The following is a 12,195-nucleotide window of genomic DNA, read 5'->3' as shown; positions in this document are numbered from 1 at the left end:
GTCTTTAATTTAAATTTAATTGAATACACCTGCTAGAATAGTCTAGGTTGTGTTGCAAAACTCAGTGGCTTAAAATAGCCCACGCTTATTTTCTACACATACTACTTATACATCACAGATTGACTGGTGTATCTAACCTGCATTCTCCTCACTTTAGAATCTATACTGACAAAGCAGAAGTCATCCGCAACATTGACTGCGTCTAAGACAAAGGCTAAAAGAAAGGGTAATTAAATTAGCTTAGGTTCTTCCAGCTTTGGTCTGGTAATAAATGTAAGCCTTTCACCCGTATTTCATCAGCACAAAACATGTTACTTCAGGAGGTAGGTGAATTAAATTCTACCATGTTCCTGTGTGAGAACCAGTTACATACCATAATAAAAATAGTAATATTTGAGTCTACACTTCTGATCATCGACTATTTAGTCCAATCTCCTTTACATTTTCAAAATACACATACCATATCCTCAAGAAATGCCAAACTCCTTCTAATCATGACATTGAGCTCAAACACTGGACTCTCTGAATGATATAAGATATGCCTATTTAACGTAGCAACCTATGAACTAAAGACATTATCAGCTTTCCTAGAGCCCATTTCCTACCCCCAAGCATTTGGGGAGAAAGCAATGATTTTAAAGCTTATAAAGTAATTTTTTTTTTAGTCGAGGCTGATAGATATTTTGACTTTAAGACTTAAACTCTGCTTTTATATTTATTGTCTGTCACAAGCTTTTATATAAACTCTTCTCTCCTGAAATGCATTGCCATAAGCATCCAATTTATATTGGATACCACAGGTGGTGTTAACAATTTTTTTTCTAGATCAGCAATTTCATCAGGTCTGTGCTGTACTTTATAAGTTACTGTACACAACACTTTACAAAATACCACAGCATGACCTGGATTTTCATCTTTCCAGCTTCTGATGTTTTTCTCACTACTCGACAATGAACCAGTAAGCCATCTCTCATCATTTAAATATGTCCTACAGCACTACCTCATTCCTAGCACCAAGTTATATACTAGTCACTCTGCTATCCTGCTTAGTACATAACTTGGTGCTAGGAATGAGGTGGTGCTATAGTGTCGTTTGTGCTTGACTAACAAACTCAGAATCCCAGAGTCTGGAAACAATAGTGATTGGTTGATGACGCTACATTTCTACCAATAGTTCAGTCTTTTTCTGTTACTAAAATCTGTGATATAATTGATAGTAAACCTATTACCTAGAAGACTTTTGGCATTTAAATTAGAGGGGGAAAATATCCCAAATTCTCCCTGACTGAAATCTTTGGCAAAAAAGGACATGGATCACTTAGTTTTACATTTTCTTATTTTCAAAAGCACATCATGTGATCATATCCAACTCCAAAGGGACAGAGGTGATTCCAAATCCAAATGTGATTTTTGACTGCAAAAGGGGGAACATGAATTCCTTCCATGTGTATGGAAAGATAAATAATGCCTTATCCATCACAACCTTGTAATCAAAGAGATGTTCAAGTGGAAAAGTTACTTTCAAAATATTATAATTTTACAAATTCCTCCTTTTAAGAGGAATTAAGTTGTTTTGATTACATCGCCCTCCCAAGGACATTAAAATTGAAAATAATATAAGGATATTTTAGTTTCTTAAAATATATTTTATCAGACTTAGAGTTCATAGCTTTCCCATTTCTGCTTCTGTATTAAGTAGGGATACCATCTTATAGAAAATAAATATAATGAATCTAATATATTTATTGTTAATGCATCATATATGATTGTGTTTAGAAATTATAGACTCAAGGAATAATTGTTAAAATTAAAAAAAAAATTATTATCTGGAGTGTTCAAGAAGATCAGAGTCCCAGTTACGATTACAATATTTTCTCCGAGTCTTATATAAGAATCCATCATGCATATTATTTTTCTCTCTGAAGTGCTAGCTAGATAAAAACATGACATTACATATATATTTTAAGCATTATGTATATGTCTAAATATACATATATATAATGCTGTTGGAAAATCTAGACTTCTTTGGAGTAGGAAAATATGATAAGAAATGTAATTTAATTTTTCCTTCTTCAAACAAAATATGTTCTCTCCATCCTTAACCAAGACATTAATTTCTTGGGCAAAATAAGATAAATAAAAATGGTCAGCTCATCTAATGTTAAAAATATACTATCAACTATTTTGTTATGTGAATTATAATGTCACTTTCATTACCAATATGACCTGCTATGTACATTGACTATGAAATCATCATTGGAGATAATAATAAAAATTTCCTCTCCACTGCAGTATGGCAGGTAGCTTAGCCTCTGCTCCTTATGGTATAGAAGAGGCAACTATCAGACATGATGATAGCACCATTTTTCTCATTGTTGTGCCCTAGCTTTTTTAAACAATTAATTTGATTAGAGTGTTGCGACAGTAGAAAGCTTAATCTTCCATAGTTGTAGTGGACATACGCTTTCAGAATGTATTCATTCCACAGACTTTAATGTAGAAAAGGCAGTCATAGGCACTAGTCCAAGAATTTTATCTTTCCTTAAAAATTTAGTTCACATACCATTCCCGTGGCTTAAGATATATATTTTACTTACGTTTTACAAATGAAAATACTGTGACCCAAGGTGGATATGAAGAAGGTTAATAATAATTGACAAGGTTATTTAACAAGGTCACATAGTTAACAAGCTAAAGATAGGATTTGAACACAGAGTGTTTCCATATTTGTCCTTAACCACTATACTACACTACGTGATGGAAGAGAGTAAAATGGAAATAGGAGGAGAAAATTTATTGAGCATTTACTGTGCAGCAGGTACTACTTTTTATATACACAGAAAAACATTTTATCATCATAAATAACTTTGTGAAGTAGGCAACATTGAGCTCTTTAAAAGATTAAAAAAATTTTGAGATCATGAAATGTAAATATTTTCCTAATCTTACAAGTCAACAAATTAACAAACATGATAATTTTTTTTTTGTTTTGTTTTGTTTCTTTTTTTTTTTTTTGAGACAGAGTCTTACTCTGTCACCCAGACTGGTGTGCAGTGGCATAATTTCAGCTTACTGCAATCTCCGTCTCCTAGGTTCAAGCGATTCTCCTGCCTCAACCTCCGGAGTAGCTGGTATTACAGGCACCCTCCTCCACACTTGGCTAATTTTTATTTTTCGTAGGAACAGATTGGTCAGGCTGGTCCATGTTGGCCAGGCTGGTCTCGAACTCCTGGCCTCAGGTGATCCCTCCACCTTGGCCTCCCAAAATGCTAGGATTGCAGGAGTGAGCCACTGCTCCCAGCCAAACATGAATTTTTTAAGCCCTGTAAATTAAATATTTTAGCCAAATTATATTTAAATACTTAATTGATCACATACATGGATCATTAACCTAAGTTATAAAAGTTACTTAACATTGCCATAAATAACTGCTCATTTATTAAATGCTAATTTTGTGAGGAAAGAAAGTTGTCACTAGAAACAGAAGCTCAGAACCCACGACTGTATTCTCTCCCTTGGACACCTCTGGTTGTGGAAGAAATTTCTAAGCAATAAAGTGTTGAAGATGTACACTGGCTACTTCTCATAGCCTAATTTCAGATTCAGTAGCAAAGGAATAACTCGAAGTTGGAACTTATATTTAAAAGTGAAGCAGAGCCAAAATGTTTGCAAAAAAAGTAGCTTGGCCATGTGGCACAGAAAGAGTTTTTTGAGAAGGAATTCAAGCAGACTACTGAGCAACCACTTGCTAGAGAAATTTGTGTAACTAAAAAGAAGGCAAGTGCTGATCGCCAAGACAATGAGAAAAAGTCCTGGAAGCCATCTTAAAGATCTAAGAGGCAGCCCCTCCCACCATAAACCCTGAGGCCTAGGAGAACAGAATGGTTTCCTGGGCCAGGTTTTGAGCCCTGCTGCCTTGCCTAGACTCGGGACAGTGCTTTTGCCTCCTGGCTGCTGAAGCTTCAACCCTGGCTCAAAGGGACCTAGGTACAGCTTGGGATGCTGCTTCAGCGGGTGTAAGCCATAAGCATTGGCAGCTTCCATGTGGTTTTAAGCCTGCAGGTACACAAAGTGCCAAAGTTGAGGCTTGGGAACCATGGCCTAGATTTCAGTGGATATATGAAAAAACTTGGGTGTCCAAGTAAGAGCCTGATGCAGGGGTGGAACCATCATGGAGAACCTCTACTAGGGCAGTGGGGAGCCATCATGGAGAACCACTACTAGGGCAGTGCAGAGTGTGAAGTTGCAGTTTCCACACAGAGTCCTCACTGGGGCACTGCCTCATGACATTGTGAGAAGAGGGCCACTGTCCTCAGATCCCAAGAAAGATATATCCACCAGCTTGCACTTTTTGCCTGGAAAAGTTGCTGGCACTCAATGCCAACCCACTAGCCTGTTAGAGCAGCCATAGGGATTAAACCCTGCAAAGCCACAGGGGTGGAGCTATCCAAGACTTTGGGAGCTCACTTTATCAAACCAGTGTGTCTTGGATGTGAGACATGGCATCAAAGGAGATTATTCTGGAGCTTTAAGATTTAATGATTGTTTTACTAGGTTTTGGACTTGCCTGGACTCTGTAGCCACTTTCTTTTAGTGGGTTTCTCCTTTTGGGAATGAGAATGTTTACTCAGTGCTTGTACCTCCATTGTATCTTGGATGTAACTAACTTGTTTTTGATTTTACAGGATCATAGGCAGGAAAGACTTGCTGTGTCTCAGAGAAACTACAGACTTTGGGCTTTTGAGGTAACACTAAAATGAGTTAAAAATTTAGGGGATTATTGGGAAGGCATGACGGTATTTTGAAGTGTGAGAAAGGTATCAGATTTTGGGGAGACAAAGGGCAGAAAAATACAGTTTGGGAATTTCTTCCTGCCCAAATCTCATGTTGAAATGGAATTCCCAGTGTTGTAGGTGGGGCTTGGTGTGGAGGTGATTGGATCATGGGGGAAGATTTCTCATGAATGGTTTCGTGCCATTCTCTTGGTACTGTCGTCTTCATAGTGAGTTCTTGCAGGATCCGATTGTTTAAAAGTGTGTGCCATCTCCTCTTTCTTCCTCTTTTCTCCTGTTTTGGTCATGTGAAGTACCTGTTCCCCCTTAGCATCCTGCAACAACTGGAAGCTTCCTGAGGCCTCCCCAGAAGCAGATGCCACTAGGCTTCCTGTATAGCTGGCAGAACTGTGAGCCAATTAAACATCTTTTCTTTATAAATTACCCAGTCTCAGATATTTCTTTACAGCAATGTGAGAATGGCCTAATGCAATAAATATAAGGGAAAACATAAGTTTGCTCAATGTCACAACCTGGATAAGTGTGTGAGGTGGCTGAGTGTCTTAAAACCTAAGCAGATCCCAACACCATCTTGCCTCCCAAATGTGGCAGTCTTGAACAAGCTCACACAAGATTTCTTCTTCCTTTTACAGAACTGTCTTCAGGGTTTCTACTACATTTTTTATCTTCTACATAGTTGACAGATTTAATTTCTGAAAGGCAGATCTAAAAATATGGATTACCGTATTCAAAGAAAAATAGTTTAAACACCCTACCAAGGCAATCAGACCCTCTCTCATCAGTCCCAGCTATACCATTTTAATCTCAGTTTGCTCCATTTTGAAGTATCAAACCAAGTACTTAATTACACCAGCCCAAGAGGCTTGGCTTACTACTTTCTTGCCTCTTTTTTCTTGGATATCCTAAATTTTCTTCCTGGGTTGCTCTTTTGACCTCAACCAGGCTAATGTTCTATACTATGTATTTTTTAAGATCCTTTCACGTGCCATCTTCCGCTAAACAATTCTTTGACTCTCATACTCATACCTAAATTTCTTCTACATAAAATAATTATTTCCCCAGACTTCTCAGTATAATTTGTGTTAAACTTGTGTATGCTATTTATTATATTGCAATTTGTTTTAAATGTGTTATCTGTCTTTCCCATTAAATTCATGCATTTTAAGGTTAGCAAATACATTTCATTATAAGCTTCATGTAATCTAAACTATTTGAATAACAACGCAGGCATAGCTCTCTCAAATGTGCATGTCTCTCTTGATATAGTCACCACTTCACTGCTAGTTTCCATAGACAGATATGTTATTTAAGCTTTATGTATGTTTTTAAACAAGTGTTTCCAGTATTAACTTTATTCATTCAATCTTGATTTAATAGGAAATAGGTTTCCTTTTAGTAAATTATTTTAGCCTCAGGCATATCTCCCAGTTATATTCTTCTTATAAACTATCTAGGACACACATAAATATAACTTCTCCAGGAAAGCCTTCCTGTTCCATAAAAAATGAGTAAGAGTCAGAGACACCACGCCATGCCTAAGGAAAAAGAAATCACACTCTCAGATTTATGTTAATATACTAGCCTTTCTGAATTCAACTCCCATATGCTTTTGATTAATTCTTATATCATGAAACATCATAAGAAATAGGAAAAAGAAGACTGAAGGGGCATGCGGAGGAGGAAAAGAGGGGCAGGAATGTGAGGAAGAGGCAGAAGAGCAGATGGAGGAAAAGAGAAGGAAAAATGAAGAGAAAGACAAAAAAAAAAAAAAGAGAAGACACTGTCATTTGCATATACATGAAATTCTGAAAACTGCCATGTGGCCATTCTAAGGCAGATACTATTCCCATTTTACAGATGAACAAACTAAGGCATAAATATGCTAAGTATCATGTACAAGGTAAAGTATTAAAATGGAAATGTCAAAAATTAAGAATAGTCAAAATTTCTAAGGTTACAAAGGTACAATTGGTATGCCCTCTTACTACCCTATAATTGTTTCTACTGTTTTCTGAGGACAATTGTTATTTTTATTATTAGAAGCATTAGAGAATTATTGAATGCTTTATTTTCTTCATAAGAAAGATTTAAAAAGCTTTTGATAGTTTTGACCAAAACAAACTAGCAAACAAACAAACAAACAAGAGAAAGAGAGCTCTTGAGGTCAGGTTACTTGGAGAAAAGATTGAAGAAATTAGAATGAGATGATATTGGAAACATTTACCATTTCTCATCTCAGGCTCTTAGAATTCTTGCATGCTCTTGAATCAGTCATTGACTTATCAGTAGATAAGCTTCTGACATTTTACAAGAAAGAAATGAGACAACAGCAGGCAACAACTGGAAATGATTCATTGTTATATTTTTAAAATTTATTTTTCCTACAATCTCATATTTTTAATGTTCCAACAAATACTTGAAAAATGGTATTTAACAATTATTTTAAATCTGGTCTCCATTTTGTTATCCATGATTAGTTATTTTAGTCATTCATGGAAACTAACTAAATGAGCTAAATAAATATTCCCATCTGCTTTATGAAAATCACATTAAAATTGTTATCAGAACATGACTGTCTATTATTGAATTATGCACTAACACAAAGTTAAATTACATGTATTTGTTTTCAGGATAAGCTGGGGGGAATTTGAGCATTTAGTAAGATGGTTTGAGAGAATGTCTTTTTCTGTGAATGTATGAACAAATATTCTAATAATAATTTGATTTGATGTAGAAAATAATAAAATTTATTTTCAAATATTATACTCCTCCACCTCAAAACTATCACTACTGAACATGAATGCTGTGTGAAATTCACATACTTCTTGAACAGGAGTGCATTTATTCAACACATATTGGTTAAACACTTTCTTTGTGTTAAACATTGCTGTTAACACAGAAGATACAAGTGTGTAAAACAAACAATCTGATATTTTTGTGCTTATATACTAAGAGTAGGCCAAATAATGAACTAAATGAAGAAAGAAAAAATAAATAGTAGTTTAGTTGGCAATAAGTCTAGTTAAGAAATAAAACAAGGAAACATAATAAAAAAATGTTGGCTAGCTTTGCTCTCTTAGTAGTCAGGAAAAGCCTCCAAGAAATGTTAACAGTTAAGACCTAAAGAAAAGCATTGACTAGTTTTGAGGAGCGAATGATATTATGTGCCAGGATTTAACAGACTAGTTCTTGTTATTATGTAGCGGATATATTGAAAGTGATAAAGACACAAGTAGGGGGAAGATTCAGAAGCGCTACAAGTAGAAGGGGTGATATATTTTGAAGCTATTGACAAGAAGATGGATTGTATGTGGGGTATGAGATTAAAAGACAAGTCATGGTTTCTCCAAGTGTTTGGCCTGAGCTATTTGAAGGATGTAGTCATCACTTATTGGCTTAAGTAGCTCTCTGGAAGATGTTTGGGAGAAGACCAAATGGTCAGTTTCAGAGATATTAAGTTTGATATGCCTGGTAAACATCCAGATAGTTCAATAGATTCAATCGATATATAGATATGTAGATTTACAGTCAAAGCAAAATAATAGGTGACAATATATAAAACCACTAGGAAGATTTTTTTTTTAATTATGAAACTCAATAAAGTAAATTATTGTAGAGGAGGAGAAGTTGTGATGACTCAGTTATTGAAAATCCATTCCTAATAAGTCAGATGAAGAATCAGCAATAAGGAAAGGGAAAAGCCAATGAAGTTGGTTAAAAAAAGTATATATTCTCCTGGAACTCAAATAACAAATGCTAGTTAAGGAGGAGGTGATTAACAGTGGAAAATGTTGTTGATATACACAGTAAGATAAGACATAAGAATAGACCTCCGCATTTAGTACAGTATTTGCCATGCTTCACTGGTGACCTCAGTAAGTTCAGAATCTGGGAACTGATAGAAGTGAGTGCCCAAATGAATTGGGACTAGGATACAGTGAGAAGAGGCAAATGAAAGCTGATAATATGAATACCTGAGGAAAGTAATGAGAGAAATGGGCAAAAACTAGAGAAAACAGCAGAGGTAAGAGAAAGTTTTTTGTTTGTTTGGCGTGTGTGTGTGTGTGTAATTATGTAAAAGAACATGAAATATATTTTCTTTCATCCGAGGACTTTTCTGAAAATTTTTATCTCATGCATATTGTGAGTCTATACTTTGTCCATTTTAAAGTTTGAGTAATAAACCTAAAACAAAGTTTCTGTTAGAACATATATTACTAAGATAATACATCTCATTTAAGATATTTGAAAAATATTATATCTATCCTAAGCATTATAACAAATCACGTCAAAGAATAATTAAATATTAAGAAGTCAAATTTAAATTCTGAGCCAGTTATCAAAAGGCTCAGAATTTATTATTTTTATTTTTTTATGTATATTACTTTCTCCAAATGATTATTAAAAATAAGATGATAATAATAATTTTGTCCATATTATGGTCAAGGCACTATTCTAAGCATGTTACATGTATTATCCTTACTCTAAGTTTCCAAAGTGAAATTTATTAACTTTATTGATGTGATTTTATTAACCCATATTCTAAATAGGGGTCTTTGGCATCAGCAATTCAGTGACTTTCTTAATCCTTGATAGATACAAATGATGTAACAGGAATTGAGTCCAGATATGCTTAATTCCAAAGTACATGATATGTGATTTGTACCACTTTACTGCATAGTAAGTATTGAAAGACAGGCACTAAGTTATAAGCGACATGTCTTTTGTACACTGGGTAGAGCCAGGTACAATGAAGCGTACTAAATATGATCTTACTATAAAGTTGTTAATTTGTCTAAGAAAAATAACATCAGGAATAATAAAAATGTAAAAATAAATCAGTCTTTTTTATGTTTACAAATTCAAAATGTTAGAAATCACTGAGCAAAAACAAAAAATTAACCTAGAAAGCTTTTTTCTCTCAAGTGTCTCACCACTCTTATGAAACAGTTTATCAATTTACAAACTAAAACAAGACACAACAAGATGCAGTTCTACTCAGACGTCAAAGATTTGAATGCAACTAATTGCACATTATATAGGGCTGATTGTGCAATAAAGGATTAGGAACCATCCAGTGTTAATCCTCTAGTTAGCCTGCTAAGTTTCTACAAAGATATGCCACTTGAGATGCAAATGTCAGGACTATCATAGTTCGAACATTAGATTCCGATGCAAAATTGCAAAATTCTCATCTCTAAATAATGAATATTTAAATTTCATTTCTTCTAAATGTTTACTTTTTTTCACAATTTAATTAACACCTAAAAATGTAAAAATCCCTGTGTTACCTTCAAATAAAATACCAATAAGAAAAAATTTAAATGTATGAGGCAAATAGGAACTCATTGGCATGTGTGTGTTTGTGTGTGTGTGTGTAATTAAGTAAAAGAACGTTTAAACATCATTAGTTTTTCATTACTTTAAGGTGGATTGCCTGCCAGGGTTTACACATGTCAGAAAGGACACAATAACTAGTGTCATTTTAGAATTGTAGTCCTTGGAAATCCTTGACTTATTTGATTTTCATTCCATTTGTTGCACTGTGTCCTTGGATTTAACTGTGTTTTTCTTGTAAGATTTGTGTTTTTCATAATGGAATATTGTAAACATTAGCAACTTCTGAAGGGTAATTTTATTTTTTTAATTTTTCTTATGATATTTCAATATTAAATACTTAATATGATATTTAAATATTAAATATTTTGTATGATATTTAAAAATCCCAAAACTTCACTTTGATACAAAAAGAAAAGTAAATTATACAAGTCTTGAAACTAATATATCAAAATTCTATTTTCTGTGATATATATTCATCGCTTATATATGGCCTCAGTAGAACTATAGAAAAAGCATATGATTTAAAACTGTACAGAAATGGTTTTAGATCTTTTAAGTTCTATTAACGACCTGTATGCACTTAAAAAAGGTCTTAATCTTTCTTTTCCATCTATAAATTAGAGTTAATATAACTCAATTTATAAGCTGCTCATAGTGTTATAATTACTGAATAAGAAATTATATATTGTGTATTTGTCAATTATTAAGGAAAAGACTAAACAGTTTTTTTTCCTTTCTTCTAAAGACCTAGATAAACATGGAAAAATGGAATGCGTGATTGCATTTTATTTTTAGGACACAGCAACAAAAATGTATTCAACATTTTTTGTAAAACAAGATCAAGCTCTATTTTATTACCTGTATAAATACGTCTTTCTCATATTAAGTTAAATTAATAATACTTTTCAAATTTATTAGAAACTGAAAATGCTTGGAATACTATTTATGCATATGTTTATCTAAAATATAAACATATATTTATAATTTAGTTTTCTAACCTAAGAAGAGTATATTTTCTCCTTCCTTAGTGCAACATCTGTGAATGTGCATTTGGATGAGTAACATTTCAAAACATAATTTTCAAGAACTTAAATACTGTTTTTGAAGCAAGTAAACTTTCACAAAAAGTTAGGTAGTCACTTTTTAAGAAAAGTAATAAAATCAATTCAAATTAATGCTTAAATGATGAAATTTTTCAGACATATTACATAGTATTTCTAACAACTACTGTGGCTTTTGCGTACTATTTTCTATAGACACTAATTAAACTCTATGATAATTTGTATATACAACGAAGTACACGAAGACAAAAACCTGGAGATATTTTCCGTGTAAGAAAATAGGTTGAGCATTTGTAATTTTACCTGTGGACAATGGTCAATGGCAGCATAAAACTCACAGACCAATGACAGAACCTCATTATTATCTACCATTCAGTTAATTTAAATTGAGTATGAGAGATGCATTGAACATCTTCTATTAAAACAATGCATAAAGTATGCATGCTCTTCACCACAAAATTAAGGTAAAAGTCAGAAATGTATTTTAGAACAGTTGTGTTAGAATTTAATCAAGCAATCAATAATATTTGAGGCAGAGAAGAAACACTTAAATAAACAAATAAATAAAAAAATAAACTCACCTTATCCAGAATACATATCTGTTTCCTTGTTTGAGCATCAAGTATTTCAATCTCAAAGTGAGTTGTTTTTGAATGTTTGACTGCTGGTGTTGGTTTTAGAGGGCCTGCTGAGAGTACAAGTTTTGACAAAAAGTGAAAATTTCTCATATCATCCCTCAGTATGAACCGTGTAGCTCTTTGGGAAAATAATCCTCTCTTGCGTTCTGAAGCGAGGGACTTCTGCCTTTTGAACATTGTGTGAACTAACAGGAGGGTCTGTCATGTCAAAAGTGGACAATTGCGAGTGTGCTCCTTTTGCACCAGTTAAATACTGCTGGAGAACCTTCGAAAGGTCAAATGGTATGCCATTCCAAGAGTTCAGTTTTATTTAGCAGGCTTGAAAACAATGACTGATCTTATTTCTATATATAACACACTATT

At 33.7% G+C, this 12,195-nt stretch overlaps 1 protein-coding gene and 1 long non-coding RNA gene across 8 annotated transcripts in view; one reads left to right on the top strand and one right to left on the bottom strand.

Annotated features, from left to right (window-relative positions):
• Positions 1 to 12,056, bottom strand: part of TECRL (trans-2,3-enoyl-CoA reductase like) — a 135,661-nt gene extending 123,605 nt beyond the window's left edge. For all 6 annotated transcript variants that reach the window (XM_065545135.2, XM_065545133.2, XM_065545134.2 and 3 more), the window contains exon 1: positions 11,776 to 12,056. In XM_065545135.2, coding sequence (XP_065401207.1) covers positions 11,776 to 12,009 — 234 coding nt within the window. In that variant the 5' untranslated portion in view covers positions 12,010 to 12,056. The remainder of the gene's footprint in view (positions 1 to 11,775) is intronic.
• Positions 8,668 to 12,195, top strand: part of LOC135970936 (uncharacterized) — a 71,604-nt gene continuing 68,076 nt past the window's right edge. For both annotated transcript variants that reach the window (XR_012435324.1, XR_012435325.1), the window contains exon 1: positions 8,668 to 8,817. This is a non-coding gene — a long non-coding RNA (uncharacterized lncRNA). The remainder of the gene's footprint in view (positions 8,818 to 12,195) is intronic.

Source organism: Macaca fascicularis, chromosome 5 (genome assembly GCF_037993035.2).
Source record: "Macaca fascicularis isolate 582-1 chromosome 5, T2T-MFA8v1.1".
NCBI lineage: Eukaryota > Metazoa > Chordata > Mammalia > Primates > Cercopithecidae > Macaca > Macaca fascicularis.
The sequence above is the reverse complement of the archived record's forward strand: the minus strand, read 5'-3'. Positions and strand labels throughout refer to the sequence as shown.